The sequence below is a fragment of the Heteronotia binoei genome, chromosome 21 (genome assembly GCF_032191835.1).
Source record: "Heteronotia binoei isolate CCM8104 ecotype False Entrance Well chromosome 21, APGP_CSIRO_Hbin_v1, whole genome shotgun sequence".
Lineage (NCBI taxonomy): Eukaryota > Metazoa > Chordata > Lepidosauria > Squamata > Gekkonidae > Heteronotia > Heteronotia binoei.
Genome location: NC_083243.1, coordinates 168,196,014 through 168,221,762, shown reverse-complemented (window position 1 = coordinate 168,221,762; position 25,749 = coordinate 168,196,014). Strand labels below are relative to the sequence as shown.

The 25,749-nt window shown below is 45.2% G+C and overlaps 1 protein-coding gene across 1 annotated transcript in view; it reads right to left on the bottom strand.

Annotated features, from left to right (window-relative positions):
• The window catches only part of SLC15A3 (solute carrier family 15 member 3), a 29,085-nt gene extending 8,797 nt beyond the window's left edge, over positions 1 to 20,288 (bottom strand). Inside the window, exons 1-5 of the mRNA XM_060261893.1 lie at positions 19,685 to 20,288; positions 15,832 to 16,130; positions 13,790 to 13,949; positions 3,309 to 3,419; positions 268 to 436 (exon numbers count right to left, since the gene is read on the bottom strand). Of these exons, the coding sequence (XP_060117876.1) occupies positions 268 to 436; positions 3,309 to 3,419; positions 13,790 to 13,949; positions 15,832 to 16,130; positions 19,685 to 20,248 (1,303 nt within the window). The 5' untranslated portion in view covers positions 20,249 to 20,288. The remainder of the gene's footprint in view (positions 1 to 267; positions 437 to 3,308; positions 3,420 to 13,789; positions 13,950 to 15,831; positions 16,131 to 19,684) is intronic.
• Between the last annotated feature and the right edge of the window lie 5,461 nt (positions 20,289 to 25,749).

The window sequence follows — 25,749 nt, the reverse complement described above, 5'->3', positions numbered from 1 at the left end:
TTTGTTGTCAGACAAAGGGAAGAAAGGGAGAAGAACTATTAATGTCACCCTGAGCGACTTGGTGAATGGGTAAGGGGGAAAAAAATGTGGCCAAGGTGAAAATTAGTTCTGAGGAGCTTTGAAAGTGTGCTCTTGGGTCCCAAAATTTTAGATTTTGGTTTTTATCTCAAGGAGCACTGTGGGTTAAAAAAATAACTCTCTGATCCTTTATGCTTAGGGCTCAAAGCAGACATGGTCTATACAGCAAAGGGTGAATGAATTACTTACCTGCTGCAATGACTGAGGCAAAGCCAAAGATCATACCCACAGCCATCCTCTTTAGTGGTGAAGGCAATAGCTTCCTCTTTGCCAGGAATGGGTCTATGACACGGTCTTTCAGTGGGACCAGGATCAGTAGAAACACCACATTGGCTAGAAGGAGCCAGGCATCTGGGAACTAGGAACAGGAATTCCCTGCTCACATCTAGTTGACAGTCCACATGTCCATCACTTGGATTTTACAATGTACACATCAGACCTCAAATACTATTCCAGAACTAATTCCAGAGGGGTAACCATGTTAGTCTGTTGTAACAAAAAATAGTCTTGTGGGACCCTAGAGACTACTAAAATACTATTCCACCATAAGCTTTTGTGGGCTAGAGCCCACTTCACCAGATGCATGTAGTGGAGCTCACTATGCTGTTATTGTCTGTAGGGAGATGATTTAAAAAAAGCAGAGTTAAGTGGCCATGAAATACAGGATGTACTGTTCAAAATGTTATTATGCAAAATTCAAATCTGTTCAAGAAAAATACAGAGACCTTTCACTGGTTATGCCAAGGTGGTTAACATCTGCAGTGAGCTGAGAAATGCCAAGCCTTTGCTCAAACTGGAGGTAAGGGAGTAGGAAGTAGCATGCAATCTAAATATCTTCCAGACCATCAAGGGGGTCATTCCCTTCCTCCAACTTCTACATGCCATCTACCATATGCTGTCACCCTTCTGCTGTCTTCATTGAACAAACTGGTCCATTTCTGTGCAAAAGAATGAATGAACACAAAGTGGACACCAAAAGGGCAGACCACCGCAATCTACCAGGACACCTGGCCACTGACCAGAAACTCATCAGTCTTTAACAAAGACATTTTAAAGGCAAACTCCAAAGAGAAATATCTGAATCCAAATTTATCGAAGGCTATGATTGTATTAACCAAGAGATTAACGTACCTATTGTCTCCTATACTAGCATTAAATAGTTTAACATAACAAAATAATCTGTCATCAGCAATTCCAATTGTGAAAGGTTACTGTGCTTCTCTTCTGTACTTTTGCGTTTAACATAGAAATGTCACATGATGCCTCCTACATTTCACAGTCTTTTAGCCATCGTTCACCTCTCCCCTATATCTGTTAAATGATGCTTTGCTTCATCCATCTGATTGCAGTCCATAGAAATGGATACTTAAAAAAAAACAAAAACAAACCTGTTGCTCCTGAAGGCATTACAAGATCCCGCCCCCCACCTGCTTCTTTTGCTGCAACAGACTAACACGGCTGCCCATGGGCATTTCCACCAACTGTGTGACTGCTCCAGCAAATGTGTCCACAGGTTGTAATTCCATCCCCACTCATTGCATCTAGGGCAGCTGCCAGAAGTGGGATGAGCAGTGCTGTGGTGAGTGGACTGTTTCAGATGAAGCACCTGATGAAACTGAGTGCTCCATGCTGAAGTCTGCATAGAGCCGCTTGCTGTACATTTTCCGTATTGCAATCTGATTGTTTGAAGCAGTCCTCATTGGCGCGACCAAGTCATCCACCCAGCTGAGCACACAGCAACTGCTTGAAATTGCAGTGTATTCCCTGCCTCCACCCCCAGTTATCATGAACTGATTGTGTGCAAGCAGCAGCGCCATGCTAACTGATGGCACATGCCCTAAAATCCATTTAAAGTGTTTTACAGCAAAGTTCCATAAACCCAGTATTATACATGGTGGGAAATGTACATAGTTGGCTGACTGCAGGGAGGAAAAGAGACATGCAGAAATTGAAACGGTTTTCCAGAGACCATTCTATGACACAGGGTTCCATGAACTGGTCTCAGTTACACAGATTTTTTTTTTCTCAAATGAAAGTTAAAAGACACCTCTTGAACTATAATACAAGCCCCACAAGCACTGCACAGAGATAATGGCGTGGCCAAAAACATGGGCAATAAATCAGCATATTCTGCCTTCAAATAAAAGAGGTTGCTTCATCATCCTGAAATAGAAAAGGGTCTTCAAAAGAAACAATTCTGCTGTCAGCACCAGTATTTGATCTAGTTTTCACAGCCATCATTCATCATCCCGGGTTCCTTCCCTGTGCTACATACTCATACCAGGCCCTCTCCTCTCTCACAGTTTGTAGCCTGAGGGGAAGTGGAATGATTTCTGTTCTGTTCTGTTCTGTGCTGCGTGTGGTGGGCTGAGCCTTCTGATCATAGCAAGAGCAGCATGAAGCCTGTCGAGGGCTAGTTAGCTGACAAAAGCAGGAGCTGAGCTCAAGGAGCAGGCTTTGTGCTCTGGTTATTCAGTTTCATGCACTGGCTTTCTATAACCTCTTTCTACCTAAAAAACTGTTGCTTGTGACGGCATTCTTTTGAATACAGTGTCACCATTTTGGCTGAGCAGCATTCCTTCCTTACAATTTTATCCCTCCTTTCCTCCAAGGAATTCAAGGTGGCGTCCTTGGTATCTCCCACTTTAAATTCACAACAACCTTGTGATGTAGGCTGAGGCCCAGGGGAGGGTGTCTGGTCAAAGATTTCCCAGTGAGCTTCTTAGCAAGATGTGGGGTTTGAACCGGATTTTCACAGTTGCAGTCTAACACCGTAACCTCTGGATCCTTACGTGACTCAGATCCCTACTTGTCACAAGAGAATTCCAGCCCCCATGTTGCTGAACAGCCTCATCACAGGATACCTTCCCCTTGAAATATGGAACAAGATATAATCACACTACTTCAGAGGGGTCACCCTTAACTTGTTTCCTGAAGGCTTAACAAAACCACATTGTTCTGTGTTCCCACAGATCTAGCAATGCCAGTCTCCAGGTTCTGCCTGGAGATTTCACGCTTTTGCAACTGATCACCAGACTACAGAGATCAGCTCCCCTGAAAAAAATGGCTGCTTTGGATGGTGGACTGTATGGCATTACACCCTGCTGAGGTCCTGTTTTGCCCCAAACTCAACCCTCCCCAGGCTCTTCCCCCAAATCTCCAGAATTTCCCAGTGAGGAACTGACAACCCAACATAGATTACATTGCCAGTCACCACCGCTTCAACTTACCGTGTAGCCATTTCTCACAGATGCTGAGAGAACACTGCTATTCAAATTGCTGTGTTGAAAGATGTTAGGGATATAGAGGTGCAGCCCCTGCAAGTAGTAGGTTGACTGCATCTAAAATTCAAAAGAAAAGGAATGCCGTTAAAGAAACAGATGCTCCATTGAACAAATCCCCATCTCCTTGACCTGGCCCAAACTGCTATTTAATTGCAGCCCTTTGGTAATCACATGGCTCAGCGGCATGTCACTTAGATGTTGCCACACTAGTCCCAGAGGCTAACAAATACAGAACTTGGGTTACATTTGCTATCCACAGGGTATTTTTGGTAGAAAAGGCCCAGCAGGAACTCATTTGCATATTAGGCCACACCCCCTGGTGCCACCATTGTTTCGCCTAGGGCTTTTTTGTGGGAAAGGCCAACAGGAAATAATTTACATATTAGGCCACATCCCCTGACACCAAGCCAGCCAAAACTGCGTTCCTGTGCGTTCCTGCTCAAATACAAGCCCTGGCTATCCATGTGCCCAAACACCAAGGGTCAGGCACAAGGAACCCATTTGTGAAGTCCAGGTTCATTAGTAGTATAAACAACCTTTGAAATGTTAAGGCATCAAAAATGGATCAGGCTGGCCAGAACTGGTTCATATCAAATGCCCTGAAGAAGGATTTCACAGCTTCTGCCTAAAAACTATTGATGCAGCCCTGACTGTTCTTTGCATGCCTTGCCCTTCATTCCTTTGCTACTATAGCAGTCCCTTCCACCCAGACAATATGCACACAGTTTTGCCCTCTGTGTGGGTTAATACTGAGCTGGACTAGGAAGAGACACCCTTCGAGATCAGAACGCAGAGTGAAGAGAAAAGCAGCAACTCTTGCTTAAGGCTTGAGCAGAACATAAAGGAGGGTGGAGGAATGGAGTCAGCCTTTGAAGCATTTGGGGGGTGGGAAGCACATCTGCAAACCCTTGAATACTAATATAGCAAATGGGAAATTTGAGTGCAACATTGGGTTCTGCTCGGGAATAGGACAGAATGCAAATGGATTTTCTGCTCAGAGAGTCTTATCCTTCTGCACAGATTTGTTACAAGGTCAAGGCTAGTGAGGCCCTGGCCTCAGATGCACAAAGCTAAAATAAATCTTGTGCTATTATCACTGTTGTTATTTCTGTATTTACCTTTTAACCAAAATAACTACTGTGAAAATATAGGGGGCACAATTTATATTCTTCAGGCTTCAGGTGCAAAACTATCTCGTGATGGTTCTGCATCTATTTGCTAAAAGGGACAGAACTGCATGTCATTGGAGTCCTTCAAGCTGCAAAATTCATTCAGGGGTGTGCTGCAACAGCTCTCCCAAAGACATCAAGTAACCCGTCAGACACAGCAAGGGCAACACCTGCTACCTTTGTTCTGAATGCCTGACCAGTTTCATCCTGTGTCACAGCCCCCCTAACAATCACTGGAACAGGGCGGTCTGTGTTTTACTTTGGGGGAGGGGTGTTATGTATTTTGTGCAACACATTACCCCATTCCCGTTATATATTTGCTCAGTTCTAATTATAAATGCACTCATTAATGGTTAACCCTGTGATATATTATTAATCAGAATTCTGTAGCATGTCTGATTGTATCCAACCAACTGCAAGCACAGTGTACATGGGGTCCCACTAGCAGGAGAGAGCTGGTTTTACTTGTTTCCTCATCATCATTGCAGCCCCCCAACCCTCATGCCATTTTTCCTGCATGTCTCCTGTAATGCCCAGCCATCATGTCTCCAAAGAGACAAAAAAGGGACTTCTGGGGAAATCTGTGTTCACTTATGCCTTCCGCTAGTGGCTGATGGGATACAAGCCAGTACACCTAGGGAGTTAGTGCCAAGCACTGCAGTGGAAACTGTGTTGCACAGTGTTGTATATATGAACTGATGTTGTATTATAATGGGGTTTCTGCCTAGCTCATTGGAGCCTTTAGGCCTGAGCTTGGAGACTCAGGAACAATGAGCAGTAGGATCCAAATCCCTGCTGTCCCGCTCCAATCATATGAACATATGAAGCTACCTTATACTGAATCAGACCCTCAGTCCATCAAAGTCAGTGTTGTCTACTCAGACTGGCAGCGGCTCTCCAGGGTTTCGAGCTGAGGTTTTTCACATCTACTTGCCTAGACCCTTTTTAGTTGGAGATGCCAAGGATTGAAGCTGGGACCTTCTGCTTACTAGGCAGGTGCTCTACTACTGAGCCACTGTCCCTCCCCACGGGCTCCCTGCTGGTTTGAATGATCCAACTGCATACTTGCATGGGAACTTGGATGTGTATATAGTTGGCCCAGTTGGTCCAGTTCTCTAGCCTTTTGAGTTTAGTCCTTGCCATGCTGTACTTAATAAAACAGCTATGATCACTACCACCTTGCTTCTTCCTTGCATTGAACCCACTATATTATAGTGGTGACAAGGATGGGATCCTGATGAGCGAGAAGCCCCAGCACCGCACTGTACATCGCTGCACTCGGCATCCAGCCCCGTGCATTGCATCGCCACCGCTGGACGACATCGCTACCGCTCCAGAAACGCTGCCCAAATTTGACACAGCTCATCCTGAGTTTTGGGAATCCTGGATCAAATGACTCAAGTACTACCTCATGGCCCAAAAATTCAAAGACCAGGAAGAGGACCAAGAGATGAAGAAAGCCTGTGGCAGCAACACCTTGAAAGCCTGGTTGCACTCACCACGCTCAAAACAGTCTCCTCCAACCAAATCATCAAGGCACTGACCGGACATTTTGCTCCACAGCCAACCCACCTCACCCGACAGCTGCAGTTCCTCGATAGGAATCAGTAGCCGAACGAGGCTGCTGTGGACTACCTCACCTCCCTGCGTGAGATCAGGATGAAAGTGGAATATGCTGCCCATCTAGAGGATGCTTTGCTCAAAAAATTCACCCACAGCGTCCGCGATGGGAAAACCTGCTAAAAGATCACAGCTGAGGCCAACCCCACTCTGGAAAAGGCCCTTCAGATAGCCACAGCAGCCGAAGAGGCAAGTAAGGAAAAAGGCTGCCACCCCGACGCCAGTGCCCACCAACTGCCTTCCACAGCAACGTTGGACAACTCCAAAGGAGACAATGCTCTCAAACTGAACAGAGTGGCCCCGCGATGCCAGCATCCACGTGCATCTGAGCCATTGACAGCCAAGGATTGCGCGAGCTGTAGGGAGTCCCACAAATGGAGATCCTGCAAATTCAGGGACACCATCTGCCACCAGTATGGGAAGACATGACACCTGGCACGGGTCTGCCATTCCAAGTCATCCTGCTCCTCAGCTGAACGCCAAAATGGCTGACGCCACAAGGCCGCCATTGTAGAGGAGTTACATTCCCTCACCATGTTCTCCAGCCAGGTATGCCAGCTATCCATGCCCTCACCTGATAAGCTCAAAGTGACTGTGTTCATAGAGGGCGCTCCATGTAGGACGGAGATAGACTCTGGGGCTACCTTTAAGGTAATCTTGGTCAAGACTCTTAAGCAACTATGGTCCAAGGGGGGACCCCATTTGCATCCCTCACCGATAGTGGTTCGGGACTTTCAAAAACAGGAGGTTGCTGTACATGGGGTCACATTTGTTCAGGTCAAATATGTGTTTTATGAGGGAACCCTGCCTCAGCTAGTCGTGGCAGAAAACCTTGCGAGCTTGCTAGGTCAGTCGTGGTTCGATCCGCTAGGGATCCACGTGACAAACGTCCATCAGGTCCCATTGGGCATGGATCTCCAATGGGTCTGTGTGGAGTTGCCATCTGTTTTTGATTGGTCTCTGGGAACCTACACCGGGCTCTCCATATCCCTCCAGCTTAACCCAACAGTGCAGCCCATAAGGCTCAAGGCCAAACGCATTCCCTTCACCCTAAAACCAAAAACAGAAGAGGAGCTAGACTGCCTCGTGGCACAAGGGGTTTTAGAATCGGTGGCTAATGCATGGTGGGAGACCCCCATGAAGCCTAACAGCAGCATCCACATCTGCACGGACTACAAATGCACTATCAATAAAGTGTTGCAGGACCATGCCTATCCGGTCCCAGTAGTCAGCCATGTCTTGGCTTCCCTGGTGGGGGCCAAAATTTTCAGAAAACTGGCTTGGTCCAGGCCTACCAACAGCTTCCAGTGGACGACACCACAGTGGAAGCACAGACTATTGTCAAACATAGGGGTGCTTTCAGGGTCAAGCGCCTACAGTTTGGGGTTAGTGTAGCCCCTGGGATTTTTCAGAACTGCATGGACTCTGTTAAAAGGCATCCCGGGGTCCAGCTGTTCTTTGATGATGTGTTGATCGCCACCACAGCCAAGGAAGAGTTTGCCTTCCACCTCCACGCCGTGCTCCAATGCTTTGATGCAGCCAGGCTGAAGGTAAAGTGGAAAAAGTGTCTCCTAGGAGTCCTGCGTATAGACTTTTTGGGCTACACAGTGGACACTAGTGGGATCCACCAGGCCCAGGATAAGATCAGGGCCATCTGCGATGCCCCAGCTCCCACCAACGAGGCAGAACTACAGGCATTTCTCGGCCTCCTGAACTTCTACCACAACTTCCTTCTGCACAAGGCAGCCATGGCTGAGCCTCTCCACCATCTTTTGGACAAGAGGGATCTGTGAGTTTGGGGCTGCTGGCAAGCCACCACTTTTCAGACAGTAAAGGACCTCCTAACAGTTTGCTGACGCATTTCGCTGCCCGTCATTGTAGCTTGCAATGCATCTCCATACGGGATAGGCACAGTCCTAGTGCATATGCTACCAGACAGCCATGAGGTCCCAATGGCTTACTATTCAAGGACCTTGCAGAAACCAGAGCGCAACTATGCGCAAATTGACAAGGAGGGTCTGGCCATAATGGCGGGGATAAAAAAGTTCCATGATTACTTCTATGGCCAGCCCTTCACCATCCTTACAGACCATAAACCCCTGCTTGGCCTCTTTGTCCCCGACTGCCAAATGCCCCAGATGCTATTGCAGTGGTCCATCTTCCTTGCAGGGTACCAATACTCCCTCCAGTACTGCCTGGGGAAGGCGATGGGCCACATGGACACCCTGAACTGCCTGCCGCTGCCGTTGGGGAACCCAGATCCTGCTCCAGCACACCAGATTCTACTTTACAAGTCCCTCCCGGACTGCCCAGTGCACACGAAGGACATTGCCCATTTATCTGCCAAGGACATGATCCTCTCCCGAGTTTTGGACTGGGTGTGGAGGGGATGGCCCACCAGTCGGGTGGGCCTGAATTTTACAGCACACGCTTCCCACCGAATCGAACTCTCGGTGCATAAAGGGTGTGGGGGAGTAGGGTGGTGGTGCCCCCGGCGCAGTGTCAGCAAGTCTTCACAGCACTGCATGAAACCCCCCCCTCCCGGGATCGTGAGAATGAAGGCACTCGCCCGCTGCTATGTTTGGTGGCCCAAAATTGATGATGTGGTCAAGTCCTGGGTAGCCCAATGCCAACCCTGTCAGGAGACCCGACCAGCACCACCCCGAGCTCCAGTTCAACATTGGGAGTCCACGTGCAACACTTGGTCCTGCCTGCATTTGGACTTTGCTGGGCTGTTTCAGGGGCAGACTTTCTTTCTCATAGTGGACTCCAACTCAAAATGGCTGGAGATAGCCCCTGTGGCATCTATGTCCTCCCGGGCCACCATTGGTGCCCTCCACCAAGTCTTTGCATCACACGGCTTGCGTGGGAACCTGAATGTGTATATAGTTGGCCCCGTTGGTCCAGTTCTCCAGTCTTTTGAGTTCAGCCCTTGCTATGCTGTACTTAATAAAAGAGCTATGATAACTGCCACCTCACTTCTACCTTGCATTGAAACCACTGTATTGTACACAGAAGCACTACAAGGCAGACTCAGAACAACCATCCTAGCCAATTTTAAACAGTTTGGTCTAAACTAATCCCAGCTGTCATCTCTGCATTCAGCGGTTTCCAACTATATCTTAGGGACAATTGGTTTTAAATTTAAATCCACAACCACTGACGTACAACAAGGTTTGGTATCCTTGTTTTAGAAAATTTATGAAAACCCAAACAGCGTCGCTTTCATATCTTTGCTTTTTAATGCACATTTCATTTCTGTTTTATTGTCACTGTGTATCAACTTTATAGCTGTGTTATGGCAGCAAACAAGAACTTGGGGGGAAATGAATCTGGAAAGCTGCTGTTTTTATGTCTCCCCTCAGCTTCAATAACTGGAATCCTTGAAGCCCAAGCCAATGTACATGGAGGATGGGGGGTGGGAAGGAAAGTTACAAATATTTCAATAAATAAAAAAAGGCTGTAGTCAGTTGAGTTCATTCCCAAGACACTGTGCATAGAACTGCAGTCTTTCTCCTAAAGAGTAAGGACAACAGAGAGGTTATATCGGCAAAACCCTAAGTTACTTTCATGTTCTTTATAAGATGCAAGGGTGTACAGGGCTACTGTACTTTTGGCAGTTGAACTGCAGAGAGAATTTTGGAAGGGGCAGCTTATCATGCACTGATTAAAAAAAACCCTGCAGCCTGTGAAAATTCCTTTTTCTACCCACCTATAAAAGATATACAGGAGCCTTGTCCTGCTTTAATCAGATTGCCCTAATATATATTTGGACCATTTCACACATTATTAAGCTGCAAACCTGGATTCGCCCTTGAACTGCACCAGCCAATTCTGGCTTTATTTGGGGAAAAGCACCTGACTTCCATAAAAAATGGCAGCCCTGCATTGAGTAGCAGTGAGTAGACCTGCATTAAGTAGCAATTACTACTTTGGTCCTAAGTAATGCCCAAGACCTGGTGAGAGATGTAAAAATGATTGCATCGCTTGGGAGCAGTGACCATAACGTTGTTGATTTCACCATTTGTATAAATAGGGAGTTGCCCCAAAAGACCAACACAACCACTTTTAACTTTAAAAGGGGTAAATTCTCTGAGATGAGGAGGCATGTGAAGAGGAAATTGAAAGGAAAGGTAAATAGGGTCAAAACCCTTGGGGAAGCTTGGAGGCTATTTAAAATTACAATCCTTGAAGCTCAATTAAAATATATGCCACAAGTCAGGAAAGGCACAAATAGGTATTTTAAAAAGCCTGTATGGTTAACAAAGTAATGGAAGCTGTAAAAGATAAGAAGGATTCCTTTAAGCGGTGGAAAGCTAGTCCAAGTGAGGTTAATAAAAGGGAACTCATGTTGTCTGTGATCAGGCAGACAAATGCAAGTCCTTTCCTTTAAGAGGTGGAAAGCTAGTCCAAGTGAGGTTAATAAAAGGGAACTCAAATGCAAGTCTGTGATCAGGCAGACAAAAAGGGTCTATGAGGAGCATATTGCAAAAAACATAGGCCAACAATAAAAATTTCTTCAAATACATTAGAAGCAGGAAACAAGCCAAGGAGGCAGTGGGGCCCTTGGATGACCAAGGGGTAAAAAAATTACTTAAGGAGCATAGGGAAATGACTGAAGCTGAATGCATTTTTTGCCTCCGTCTTCACTGTGGAAGATGAGAAGTGTTTGCCCACTCCAGAACAGCTAATTTTGGGAGGGGTGTTACAGTTCTTTGAGGGGGTGAACAAACATGTGGACAACGGGGACCCAATAGATGTTGTTTACCTTGACTCCCAGAAAGCTTTTGATAAAGTTCCTCATCAAAGGCTCCTTAGTAAGCTTGAGAGTCATAGAGTAAAAGGACAAGTCCTCTTGTGGATCAAAAACTGGCTAATTAATAGGAAACAGAGAGTGAGTATAAATGGGCACTTTTCACAGTGGAAGATGGTAAGCAGTGGGATGCCGCAAGGCTCAGTACTGGGTCCCATGCTCTTTAACTTGTTCATTAATGATTTGGAGTTGGGAATTAGCAGTGAAGTGGCTAAGTTTGCAGATGACATTAAATTGTTCAGGGTGGTGAGAACCAGAGAGGATTGTGAGGCACTTCAAAGGGATCTGCTGAGACTGGGTGAGTGGGCGTCAACATGGCAAATGAGGTTCAATGTGGCCAAGTGCAAAGTAATGTACATTGGGGCCAAAAATCCTAACTATAAATACAAGGCAATGGGGTATGAACTGGCGGAGACTGACCAAGAGAGAGATCTTGGGGTCATGGTAGATAACTCACTGAAAATGTCGAGACAGTGTGCAATTGCAATAAAAAAGGCCAAAGCCATGCTGGGAATTATTAGGTAGGGAACTGAAATTAAATCAGGCAGTATCACAATGCCCCTGTATATATCGATGGTGCAGCCTCATTTGGAATACTGTGTACAATTCTGGTCACCATACCTCAAAAAAGATATAGCATTGGAAAAAGTGTAGAAAAGGGCAACTAGAATGATTAAAGGGTTGGAACACTTTCCCTATGAAGAAAGGTTAAAATGCTTGGGGCTCTTTAGCTTGGAGAAACGTCGACTGAGGGGTGACATGATAAAGGTTTACCTTGGAGAAACATCAACTGAGGGGTGACATGATAGAGGTTTACAAGATTATGCATGGGACAGAGAATGCAGAGAAAGAAGTACTTTTCTCCCTTTCTCACAATACAAGAACTCGTGGACATTCAATGAAATTGCTAAGCAGTCAGGTTAGAACTGATAAAAGGAAGTACTTCTTCACCCAGAGGGTGATTAACACATGGAATTCACTGCCATAGGAGGTGGTGGCCACTACAAGCATAGACAACTTTAAGAGGGGATTGGATAAACATATGGAGCAGAGGTCCATCAGTGGCTATTAGCCACAGCTTATCATTGGAACTCTCTGTCTGGGGCAGTGATGATCTGTATTCTTGGTGCTTGGGAGGGCACAGTGGGAGAGCTTCTAGTGTCCTGGCCCCACTCATGGACCTCCTGATGGCACTTGATTTTTTTGGTCACTGTGTTGTGGGGATTTAGTTTAAGTGCAGAGAAGGTGTTAATGTAGGTTTGAGAATGGAGAGAGTAAAATACGTGGACGGAATGTTCTGCAGACAAACTTGATTTATGGTACCAGAGAAACTGCTAGGTTTGAGAGATTTGCGCAGGTGTAATTTGTGGTCACGCTGACCTGATACGGTGGATAATTGGCTGGAGCAAGTGGAATGTTATGAGGTAATGACTTAAATAAAACCAGCCATCACAGTTGCGCAGCAGGTTTTTTGAATTATGAGAAGCTTCTAGTTACTGTTTCTGCGCAACTTGATGGACCTTAGAGACTGATCCAGGCGCCTCCCTGTGTGTGTCTCTGTGTGTGTGTTTTCATTGTCGTGTAAATCTTACTTCTCTCGCTGGTGCGTGGGCTGGCCTCACGACACTGTGTGACACAGAGTGTTGGACTGGATGGGCCATTGGACTGATCCAATATGGCCTCTCTTTTGTTCTTATGAGTTTCGCCTTCCATAATGTGTAGTTCAACTTACCTATATGCTAAAATTATCACAATATGCATTTTCCTGCCTCTCGTCCACATCATTTATTGTGCATCAGAGTGATGGCAGCACATGAATAGGCTGCCATTTTTGGCAGCAGCCCTCTATATGATTTATAAGTCTACAGTAGGATTGCCAATTCTGGATTGGGAAATACCTGGAGATTTTAAGGGTGGTGCTGAGGAGAGCAGGGTTTGGTGAGGGAAGGGACTTCAATGAAGTTTAATGCCACAGAGTCCACCTTCAAAAGCAACCATTTTCTCCAGGTGAATTGATCTTAATCACCTGGAGATCAGTTGTAATCTCAGGAGATCTCCAGCCACCACCTGTAGGTTGGCAACCCTATATTATACAGTGAACACCTCTGTATGATGCACATGTTTGCAAACACATATTTGTTGCACTCACACATTAGCTTTTAAGATGTACACACTTAAAACATCTTAGGAGTACACCTAACAATAAAGAGGAACAACATGCAAAGACGACTGGGGTTTCCTTATTCCCTAGAGGTGAAAAAAATAATCAGCAAAATATTCCTCACACCCCACCCAATGCCTTCACCTTTTCTGAAAATCGTATATTTCTGTTCTGCCCTCTAGGAACCCTGTCCACCATGGAGGCTGCCTTTTATTGTGTTATCTTGTTCCAACCTGTGCTTTAATGTTTCAGTCACTGTTCTCTCGAAGATTACTAGAAGCAGGATAGAACAAATGAATGAAAAAAAGAACATCTCTAACAGGGCTACCGACAACCTGAAGGCTTAATGTGAGGAAATGGACAGCTGAAATTTTTAATGGCATGGAGGTAAATAACATCCATTAAGCCACTATTAAAACTACAGGACATTTTCTTCTTCAGGTTGTTGGCAGCCCTAGCCTCTAGCTATCATGTGCTTATAAAGGTCATACATTTCTTCGTTTTAAATATTTTTATTGATTTCTTATAAAGAGTTATGTATGTTTGGAGGAAAATGTGGAAATGAAAGAAATACAATCTCTCCTCTCTGCACTTTTTGGCTGTACACAATAACTAGCTTCAAATATCAAAGCACAACAATAAAGAGGTGCTTTGCATGCTGTACCTGGAAGTAGACCATCCAGTATGGGATCAGAGTGAGCAGCACAGGCAAGATTTTCATCAATGCCTGGAAGTTGGAGGTGTTCTCATGTGAAGGCTCCTGAGGCTGGTGCCTAGGATCTGAGAGCAGGCCACTCTCTTCTTCTGACTGAAAATTGTTCTCCCTGTTGAGAAATGGAGAAAGAAAAAATATTTCAGAGTTTTTAAAAATATGATGAGGGCTTGTGTATTCTGGAAGGGCAATTTCCCTTCCAGATCAATATGTCAATTAAGGTTACATTCCATACTTTGGAATTCAGCAAGGGAGAGAGCATACCCATCTTGTTCCCACCAAGCCGGGGCACAGAATACATCAGCAGATACTAGGAGTTCCAATTGCCTGAAAAAAGATTGCCTGTTCCTTTAACAAACACTTAATGGGGCATTATTTGCCACACAATGCTACCAATCTTCATGTAATAAAAAGTTTCATCTGCCAATTCCACATATTAGGGACAAAACTTTTTTTCTTCAGATTGTTGACAACATTGGTGCCCCTTGTGGGAAACAGATTTTGTAAGCAAATAAAATAATAAATCCTAGGAGATACTTGTAGGTTCACAACCCTTCCTGTAAGGGTGACCTATATAGCTGGAGAATAAGAGGAGTACATTTGGATTTTCCACATAGCAACAGTTTCCTGTGGAAGTCCTGGTATCACTATAGCTGCTAATGCATGGCAATGGGCCTAAATGGGCCTGCATTTTTGCTGCCCCAGTCCCCAGAGCCATTGAGTTCCCTCCGCCTTTAAACTGCTAATGGATACACTTATATACCATTATATCAATATATCACTTGCTGGGGATTTTTTTTAAAGTCCGCTGGTAACATGTGAGAGGGATAGCTGCAATGGGGACTGGGGCAGGGATAACGGCCATTGGTTGGGACAGGAAAAATCCAGACTTCCCAACTAGCTTGGCTTTGCTGCAGTTTTTCCTGACATGTCACAGCAAAGCAGGAGTAGGAAAGATAAGCAGAAGAGTCAAGAAAAACTCAGGTATTGTACAGGAGCACTGCACAATAATACTGGGGGGTGGGGGGGTGGGAAGCCACCCAACAGATTAGAGCCCAAGACAGACCACCTGTGTGGAAATGGCCATCGTTTTTCCTAGTACAATTGGAAGCTACTCCCCCCCCCCCCCCATTTGAGGGCACTATTTGCATTTCCCATACTATAATTTCTATGGTTCCTTTTCTCAGTATTCTTACTTAAATTGTATTTCTTCTTGATCATGTCAACAAATCAGAATAAATGAGTCATCTCAGAATGTGTTGCTGTAGCTGTGTCTACAGTTCCAGCTGAATGAAATGGTAGAGTAGGCTAAGCCTATTATCACTGGCAGGCTGCAGATGGTAATGCCTTTCTTCTAGAATTTTCTTGCAAACAGAAATTTAGTAGTTTGGGGAACAGGGTACACTAAAATATTTATCTCTAGTGTGTTAGTTTTTAAATTGCTAGGAGTCTTTTTTAAAAAAATAGTGCTTCTACTACCTCAGGATTCTGACATCTGCATGTAGATTGGAGCCCATGTTATTGTAATCTAGGTAAAGAATAATCCCTGTCAGGAAATGACCATAATCCTTTCTACTTTATTTTTTATTATATTTGTATTGCACCTTTTCCCCAAAATCCTCAGCCAATGTGGCATACATGGCCTCCCATTTCATCCTTTCAACAGGATTCTGAGGTATATTAGACTAAAAAATGAATGATTGGCCTCAAGTCATCCAGTGAGCTTCATGACAGTTTAGGGTCCTACTCTGATGCGCTAACCACTGTGTTGTCATGCTTGATACAAAGAAAATCTATGAATTGACTATAGACTGACTTCTCAAGTGGTTCAGCCATGATTATTTTCTGGTCTCTCACTCAGTTCTCAGCGTGTGAACAAAGATGGTCTCCATTACTATCTAAATGAAGTCTGCAAGTGTTGCCTAATTTCTTCATGGGAATATGGTGACAATGAAGCCAACCTGCTCAATAGAAACAGTCATCCAGTGTCTTACTTGGCTTTAGTGGTCATCTTCTGAAGAGCATGACTGCAGCAGCTGCTCTTAAAGGCCAGCTGAAACATAGTGGAGACTTGACTGCCAGTGGCAGGCTTTGTGACAAAGCGGGGGGCAGCCAGAAGGAAGACTAACAAGGCAAAGGACACACAGACAGCAGGGATGGCATAGCCAATAAGGAAGCCCACATTCTGCTGGATAAAGGCAACCACCAGCAGTGAGATCACAGCACCAAAGTTAATACTCCAGTAGAACCAGTTGAAGAAACGTCGGGTGGCATCACGGCCAAGGTCTGTCACCTGCAAGGAAAATAAGGCATGGGAATGAGGCCATAGTCATGAACAAGTCAGATTTGCAGAAAAATCTCAAAATTTTTTAAAAAAACCCCACACATAGGGGATTAAATCTTCCCAAAAAGTTCTCTGACCATGTGTAGAGCACTTATAAGAAGGGGGCCATGCCTCAGCAGCTATCATGGGCCCTGTGGTCATGCAGCATCTCCTAACACACACTGTGACTCCCAACAAGCAGGCCACAGGTGCAGCTTCTTTGGGGAAGGGGGGTGGCCTTCCTGCAGCTGCAGTGGTTCCTAAGGTTTCCTAAGGGAAAAAGAGAGAGCAGTAGAAATGCCAGCCTTCAGGTGGGATATCTCCCAGAATTACAGCTAATCTCCAGAACACAGAGATCAGTTTCCCTGGAGGAAATGGATGCTTTGAAGGGTTAACTGTTTGGCATTGTACCCCACTGAGGCCCCTGTCCTTCCCAGGCTTCATCCCCGAATCCCCAGGAGTTTCCCAGCCTGGATCTGGAAGGGGAAAAAGAAAGAAGACGGAGTATTGGGGAGATAAATTGAGGGAAAGAGGGGAGAGAAAAGGGAGCAGATTGAGAAGGAATGAGAGAACAGAGTTGGGACATTGAGAAGGGATGGAAGGTAAGAGAGGGGGCAGATTGAGATACAGGGGATGAGAGGAGAAAGAGGGGGTGAGAGGATTGCTAGAGAAGAGGGTTAGGGGGAAGAAAGAGCGAGGAAAGACTAATATAGAAGGGGTGGGGGAGAAGGGAGTGAGGGTATATTGATAGATAAGGGGAGAGAGAAGGAAGCCAAAACGGGGGAACGCCCCCTCACCACAAGTTCCTGGTGAATCCCCATTTGCCAAACTAGAATTGCCTTTCAGGTTGCTTCCACGTGGGGGTTTTGCTCAGGGTTCCTTTTCAACGTACGACAGGTTTTTTGGGGGAAGAGGGGTCATCTGGACAAAACCGTTCTGCACTTCCTGGGGGTGGGGGGGTGTTTCCACACAATACCACCCTGCAATCATCCACCTTCTACATTTTCCCTTCCACTGCTGCATTTTCCCCAAACTTGTTTGGGTATAAACTTTGCAGAAAGATTGTGCTCAAAGCAGGTTTAGGATCCATGTGGATGGGAAGGCAGGGAAAGTTGCATCTCCCTGTGACATCCAACACCATTTCTTCTTGCACCTGTCATCAAGGCCATAGCCAGGAATTGGGGTGGATAGGCAGGGGGGATTTAGCATGATGGAGTTTACTTCGCATGAAAGTCTGGTAAAGTCTACTAGAGCAGACACATTGCTATCAGTCTTCTGAGTGGGCTGGACAAATTGGGGAGGGGTCTTTGCCTGGTGAGAGCCCTCTTGTACCTATGGGCTAGCCTGTTCTTCCCTCCCCCACAGGCTCTTTTCAAAAATATTGATAACAGATATACCATTATAGTGTTACTACACTATAGTGATATCTATGACCACTTGTTTTAACAAGTCATCAAAAGACACTCCTGCTGTGTGTGTGTGTTTTGGGGGGAGGGGGAACTGGAGGCACAAGGGGATAGTGTGGAGAATCCTCTCCATTGCCACTGCATCCATGGCAGTAACAAGAGCACCTTGGGGAATCATCCTTATATGGAAAACATGTAGGTGACCACACAAGGGTTCATTTTACAAAGTCAGTTCATTGCCTTTACCCTTACAGGCCACACAAGAGCAGCTAACAAAAACTTCTGTGGGCTAATAACATCTGTGGACTTACTTGTTTTGGAACTCCCTCCCAAGTGAGTGGTCTCCCTTTGTCATTTGCCAGTGGGGGAAGACTTTTTCATTTTGGCTTGGTATACCCTCAATAACTGTTATCAGCCCCCCCCCCACTTGTGTTATGTGTCTTAGAATCATAGATTCATAGAATCATAGAGTTGGAAAGGACCTCTAGGGTCATCTAATCCAACCCCCTGCACAATGCAGGAAACTCACAAACACCTCCCCCCTAAATTCATAGGATCTTCATTGCTGCCAGATGGCCATCTAGCCTCTGATTAAAAACCTCCAAGGAGGGACAGCCTGTTCCACTGAGGAATCGTTCTAACGGTCAGGAAGTTCTTCCTAATGTTGAGCTGGAAACTCTTTTGATTTAATTTCAACCCATTGGTTCTGATCCTACCTTCTGGGGTGATGGAAAACAATTCCACACCATCCTCTATATGACAGCCCGTCACGTACTTGAAGATGGTGATCATATCACCTCTCAGCGGTCTCCTCTCCAGGCTAAACATGCCCAGCTCCTACAACCTTTCCTCATAGGACTTGGTCTCCAGACCTTGTATGCTGATATGTTTTTAATTTAATTGTTTATATATATATCACACACACACACTTAATGTTTTAAAGTTTGTCACTTTGGGGACCCCATATGGGTAGAAAGATGGCATAGAAATGTTTTAATTAAGTGAATGAATACAGAACAAATACAGAATAAATGTATGGAGAGCAGCAATGGGGCAGGAAAAGGCAAAATGAAACGGAACGAATTGCAACCACTGGTTTACATATATCCACAGGCACAGCTGTCTCTAGGGCAGGGGGGAGGAAGTTATGTAGTACACTGCAACTAGACCACACACATTTAAAATAAAAGTTAAAAATAAAGCATTTAGGGAACTTTTGAAGAAGTGGAAGGGGAATGAGGTGGGATAAGTTTGAAAAAGATGTAAAAAAATTGTGTTTCAGATGAGAATCTCAGTGTGCATGAATGCCTTTTAAGATTGCCAGCCTCCATATGGGGCCTGGTGATCTCCCACTTTTACAACTGATCTCCAGCTGGCAGAGATCAGATCCTTTGGAGAAAATGGCTGCTTTAAAGGGTGGACTCTGTGGCATTGTACTATGCTGAGGCCCCTCCCCTTCCCAAACCCCACCCTCTTCCAGATCCACCCCCAAAGTCTCCAGGTATTTCCCAACACAGACCTGGCAAACCTACTTCATTTAGCAAGTTAACTGTGGAGGAATTCAGCAGCAGTGAAATATAAAACAGTCAGAAGACAGTGAGTTAACTCTGCAAAGGTTTTGAGCAAGGAGGAACACTCCACAGTATAGGAATAGCATTGACTCTTTCACAGTCTGGGGATATTTTCAGCCTGCTTGTAGCAAGAGAGAGAGGAATCTTCTGTCCTGCTAAAAGCAGGCTGAAAACATTAGTTCTTTTCCATGATCAGAACAGGGGGAACTGAACCCACTCTCTCCAAAATTTAACAGAATTAAAAGCAGGAGACTATCAAAGATGATTTAAAAAAAAAAACCTTACAGCTGAGGCTACACAAAGGCTAGAAAAACACCTTGGGGAAAAACAGAGAATCACATGTTTTGATCTATTCCCATGATCGCAGGCGAGTTGGCAGGAGTTTTAAAACTCCTGCATGATGAGTATGCTGGAAATTAACTTTTTGGTACAGACATCTGAGATTATTCACTTTTGAAGAGGCAAGAAGGAATGAGCTGGAGAAAGACCCACCACAATGGCCCACTCTTAAAGAAAGAAAGGGAGAATCCGAGCCAAGATCTCTTACCTGGTCAGCACCAAATGGTGTGAGGTTGGCCTTGACAGAGCTGATACTCAAGGCCAGGAGCAGCAGGCCAGCATACATTATAGGGGCACAGTACTGACTTGGTAATTGTTGCTTGCACTCAATGCCACCTCTTTGGCAAGAGGGCTGTATCGCATAAACTGACCTGTCTCCGCACAGTAAGACCTGTCCATCTTGTGAGGCCGTGGCAGGCAACAGGCAGGCTGTCAGCAGATAAAGTAGGAAGCTGAATGTGATGGTCCAGTAACGGCCCAGGTAAGCATCAGCCAGCCAACCTCCAATGGGTGAGAGCAGATAGGAGGCCCCCAGAAATAGCAGAGTTGCCCGTGAAGCCTGGGGGCCGCCCCAGTTAAAGTTGCTGCTGTTGAGGTATAGGACAAGGTTTGAGACAATGCCAAAAAATGCTGCCCGCTCCAGAATCTCTACCATGAGCACTGCTGCACAGGCAGCCCTTCTGCCCTCAAAACGGGACATGGCAGGCTGGTCTTGGATCACCTCCTGGCCTACCAAGGGCTTCTGTTCCTCCCTGGCACTTGGAGAGGCCATGCAAGCCCTGCCTCAGGAGATCTTTCTCTCTCTCCTTTTTTTCTCAGGCTCTTTCTTCACTGGCCTCTGTCTTTTGTTCTCCTGCCTTCTCCAAGTCTGTCAGTGTTGCTTGTACTTCCCCATTTCTTCACAGGACACGCATCATATGACACTAAATTTCCCTGAAAGGAAACTTTCATTTTGCATTAGCCAGAGAACGTTCCCCTTTCACATGAGTCTTACGTCATGTTTTCTCCCTCCCCCTTTCCCTATTCCCTTAAAAAATTGTTCTTTCTCATACAATAAAAATAAATAAAAATATCCCCAGTTCTATTTCCCCCTTCCTGTAAGAGAATCCTTCCACACCATATTCCTTTTTCTCTCAAAAGCTTGTTCAGATTAAATCTCTCCCTGCACAAACATCCAAAGGTTCATATTTCGATTCTTATTTCTGGTCCAATTTTAGCCACAAATAAGCCAGTCCAAGTTCTGTGATGGTGAAGTGATGATATTAAAACTTTAGAAAGTTTTTCAATGTTTTGGAAAAGGAGGGTATATTGAACATATGAAGCTGCCTTATACTGAATCAGACCTTTGGTCCATCAAAGTCAGTATTGTCTTCTCAGACTGGCAGCAGCTCTCCAGGGTCTCAAGCTGAAGTTTTTCACACCTATTTGCCTGGACCCTTTTTTGGAGATGCCAGGGATTGAACCTGGGACCTTCTGCTTCCCAAGCAGATGCTCTACCACTGAGCCACCGTCCCTCCCCTTTTCTATAGCAGGGGTGGCCAAACTGTGGCTCTGAGGCCACATGTGGATCTTTCACACATATTGTGTGGCTCTTCACATCACCATCAGGCTCAGCTGGCTTGAAGAAGGCATTTGTCTCTTTAAATCACTTCTCCAAGCCAAGCCAGCCTAGTACATGGCTGGGTCCAGATGGGCAGTTTAAGCCAACACAGGGACGGCTCACAGACAGATTAAAAAATCAAGTTCAAACATGTACAACTGACTCCTGTCCCACTCCTGTGCTCACCCTATCCTCTGGCATCTCTGAGGCAGCTCAAAAAGTAGTAGCAAATCCTTCTGCCATGTGCCATCCATCTTCCTGGGAGTGGAAGCGTGCAAGTGAAGCAGATTGGTGGTGTGAACCCACCCCAAGCTGCTTCTGGTATTTTTTAAATTGTAAAAAAATAGCCACCGAGCGCATATGCGCATGGCCACTAAAATGAATGGGGGGAAAAGAAACTCAAACCGAGTTAAGGGAATGGTGCACATCAACCGCCTGACTGTGCCAAAGCGCCCCCCGCGCAGGATATGGGTGACTCAGGTGGGAGTGCCTGAAGCTATCAGTCTAGATCCAGCCCATCGGAAGCTTATTCTATGCGGCTCTTACATTAAGCAAGTTCGGTCACCCCTGTTCTATAGAATCTGGTGCATGCTCTAGCTCCAGATGTACATCCATCACAAACTCATGGGGGGATCAAAAAGAAATAGTCTGTCTTAAAAATAAAGACCTCTTGGTATTTGTTTATCAGTCTTTCCTTGTTATCTTTCCTGCTGATGAGTCAGTAAAATCTCCCTGATTAGGACATTCAAAGAGGGAAGTTTAGAAATCAGGTTTCTTAAATCAAGGCAACGAGCCCTGTGGCGCAGAGTGGTAAGCTCCAGTACTGCATTCCAAACTCTGCTCATAACCTGAGTTTGATCCTGGTGGAAGCTGGGTTCAGGTAGCTGGCTCAAGGTTGACTCATCCTTCCGAGGTCCGTAAAATGACTACTCAGCTTGCTGGGGTAAAGTGTAGATGACTGGAGAAGGCAATGGCAAACCACCCCGCAAAAAGTCTGCCATGAAAATGTAATGCGACGTCACCCCAGAATTGGAAACGACTGGTGTTTGCACAGGGGACTGACTACCTTTCCCTTTTTAAATCAAGAAAACAATGCATTCCATTTTACCACACCTACACATTAGGATAAGGTCGCTTTTATCTTCAGCCTGAATTGGAAACAAACAACTCCTAAGAAATAAAACCAGATGGCACTACTGCAGGTATTATTACTGGAGGAGGAGCCTTATAGGGAAACCAGTAGCTTGCAAGTCAATAAAGAGCTGTTCTCCATTGTCCTGTGGAAACAGGTAGTCAAGATGGGTGTAAAGTCCCCATTGGGAGGGGAAAGGCCACTGTTTTGCTTGCTAGTTCAATTAAATACAAAAATGAGAGTGGGGGTGATGGAGACAGGTGTGTAGAGAAGTTATGTTTCAACAGGACTTTTTTGCATAAAAATGCAGCAGGAACTCATTTGCATATTAGGCCATGCCCCCTGATATCACCATTGTTTTTACAGGGCTTTTTGGTAGGAAAAAAAATCAGCAGGAACTTATTTGCATATTAGGCCACACCCCCGGGCCAGTGTTTTGCACAGGGCTTTTTTGGTAGAAAAAGCTCAGCAGGAACTCATTTGCATATCAGGCCACATCCCCTACACCACGCCAGCTGGAACAGCGTTCCTGTGCATTCCTGCTCAAAAAAGCCCTGTGTTTCAAGAATTTCTGGTCTAAACTGCTGCATAATATAAAAAGGAGATGTGTCAGGCTGTTCTCTGATATTAAAATCTTCCCTACACACACATTGTTAAAAATTTGCGGGTTTTTAATAGTTACATTTGCTAAGATAATATTACATTTGTGCTAAAAGCAAACCCATTTATGACTCAGGGCCTTTTCTGCAGATGAAGAATAAGAAGAGCTGACAGCATAAACTGGGATAATCAAAGGGCCAACTTTATTTTCATTGCTCAAGAGGGATCTGCAGTGCACACAGATCTAAACCCAATCCAGAGCTAACTGCAGTGTGGGAACTGGTGGGATGCAGAAGAAAAATTAGACCTGTTTTCTGCATCCCTGATCTTATGGGCAAGGCCACCCTAGCTTGGAGCCCTGGGCCTTCACATGGGTACAGCTCATGAACTTCCTTGCCAAGCCTTTTAGTGCTCAAGGGAGGTGTGCCACATCCAGTCCCCCTAGCCATGAGGTCTATGGGTCAAGGATAGTGCCACTCCTCAAGGGGTTCCTGTCCCAGGTCCCTGAAGGCACTGTGGCCCCAGGCTTCCAGTCTGAGGGTTATCCTTTCATCCTTCAAACAGATTCCTCACCAGTTATACCGTATACCACTGAAGCAACATTTTATTGCACTGCTCCCACATGGCACCTGTATCACTTTCAGGGTAGGGTAGGTGAACTCTTCCCCTCCTCCCCCCACAAAGTAACTGCCAATTGAGCCAGAGGGATAAAAAATTTCTACCCTCATGGATGACCTCTGGAGGTGTGTCAGCACTTCTGTTATATGTTGTCAAAGGCTTTCACGGCCGGAGTCCATTGGTCGTTGTAGATTTTCTAGGCTGTGTGGCCATGGTTTTGGCATTGTGAGACCTGACGTTTCGCCAGCAACTGTGACTGGCTTCCTCAGAGGTGTAACCTAGGAAACTGGCGTTATCTCTGGGTCAAATTGAGAAGAAGTTGGTAGGCATGTAATTTATATCTACTCAGGCAGGTGGGGTAGGGCTGAGTCATTATGTTGTGGGAGCTTCCTGGGCTGTGATATGCTAATGGAGGAGCTTACCTGAAGGGGTTCTTTTGTATCTGGATTGGCTACTGAAATTCTAATCTTATCTGTAGTGCTGTTGTAAGCTGTAGAGCATTTTGTGTTTTTCAGGACTGGAAGCCATGCCCTATTCATTTTTAAAATTCCTTCCTTCCTGTTGAAATTGTGTTTATGTTTATGGATTTCAATGGCTTCTCTGTGTAATCTAACATGGTAATTGGATGTGTTGTCCAGCATTACAGTGTCTTGGAATAAGATACTGTGTCCTGTTTGAGTTAGGCTATGTTTGGCCACTGCTGATTTTTCAGATTGGCCAAGTCTGCAGTGTCTTTCATGTTCTTTTATTCTTGTCTGGATGCTACATTGTGTGGTCCCGATGTCCTGATAGTTGCTGGCAAAACGTCAGGTCTCACAATGCCAAGACAATGGCCACACAGCCTTCTGTTGTTGCTTGACTTAATGGCAGCTTTGGGCACAGTTACTTTCAATCTTATGAGCCACTGCCTCACCAATACAGGGATATGGGAGACAATCCTGCAATGGCTAGTCTCCTTTCTCCACGGTTGGGAACGGAGGGTGGAGCTTGGGGAGAGGGATTCTCCATATTACCCTCTGGTATGCAGCATTTTATTTATTTATTTATTTTATTCAATTTATATCCCACCCTCCCAATGAAAGCAGGCTCAGGGCGGCTTACACGCTCATGTAAATACATGGAACATAAAATCACATTAAAATATAAAAACATAAAAATCAAACCACTTCAAGTGCTATAAAAATCTTTGAATTTTCCTATTCTGTTGTTCCAGCTGGGTGTTCTATAGAAAGACCGATCACAGGTTCATGTTCAAGGTGGTCCAGTTGTTTCAAAGTCTGTTGTATCCTGTGATCTTAATTTACAAATGCCCGGTGGAAGAGCGCTGTCTTACAGACCCTGTAGAACTGTACAAGCTCTCACAGGGGCCCTAACCTCCTCAGGGAGCTCATTCCACCAGATTGGGGCTGCAACAGTAAAGGCCCTGGATTTAGTTGTCATGAGCCTGGCCTTTTAAGGCCAGGGATTGAGAGCAGGTTTTGTGACCCTGACCGAAGTGCTCTCCGGGGAACCACCTTGCAAGGGTTTTATAGAGTTGAGTTCTTATTTTCAAGTTTGAAGACTTAAAAAGCTTAGAGCCTCAGAGGCTTTGTCAGTGATGAAGGGGTATATTGATTTTTAGATCTCTGGACCAGCGCTTAATGTAGTTGGGTTCACCTGTGTCAACTTCTTGTAGGAGGCATTTATGTAAAATTGATATTATATTCCGTTTCCCTAGATGTGGAGTTTTCAGATAGGATTCAAATGGGGTCAGAGGGAGGGACAGTCTCTTTGCAAAGGAATGGGATGAGAGTAGGTGACTTAGTTGTAGGTATTGGTACCACGGTATTTTGAATTTGCCTTTTTCCCCCCCAAAGTTTGTTTGTCACATATTCTCCCTTGTTTGGAGATGTCAATGAGATGGGCAAGATTACTGTTGTGCCATGGTTTGAAATTTGTATTATAATAAGCTGGCATAAACCAATGTGGATCAAGGAATGTGGATAGGGGAGATGTGTCCAGTGCAATCTTTTTTCTATATCTATCCCATATCTTTAAAGTGCTAGTTAAGAACGGGTTCAACAAAGTTGATTTTGGTCTCAATTTTGCTGTGTTCCAAATAGTGTTCTGAAGAGGCTGCTTTACAACAGACCCTTCAATTATTGCCCAGTCTGGGAGAGGGTTTAAGTTTAGAATTTTTACAAGTGAGGCTAAGTGGGTTGCGTCATGATATAGCGTCAGATCGGGGAAGCCATAACCTCCATCTTGTGGAACTTTGCACAGTGCCCAGTAGCTAATTCTTGGATGTTTGGCATTCCAAAAGAATTTTAAAAGTACCTTATGG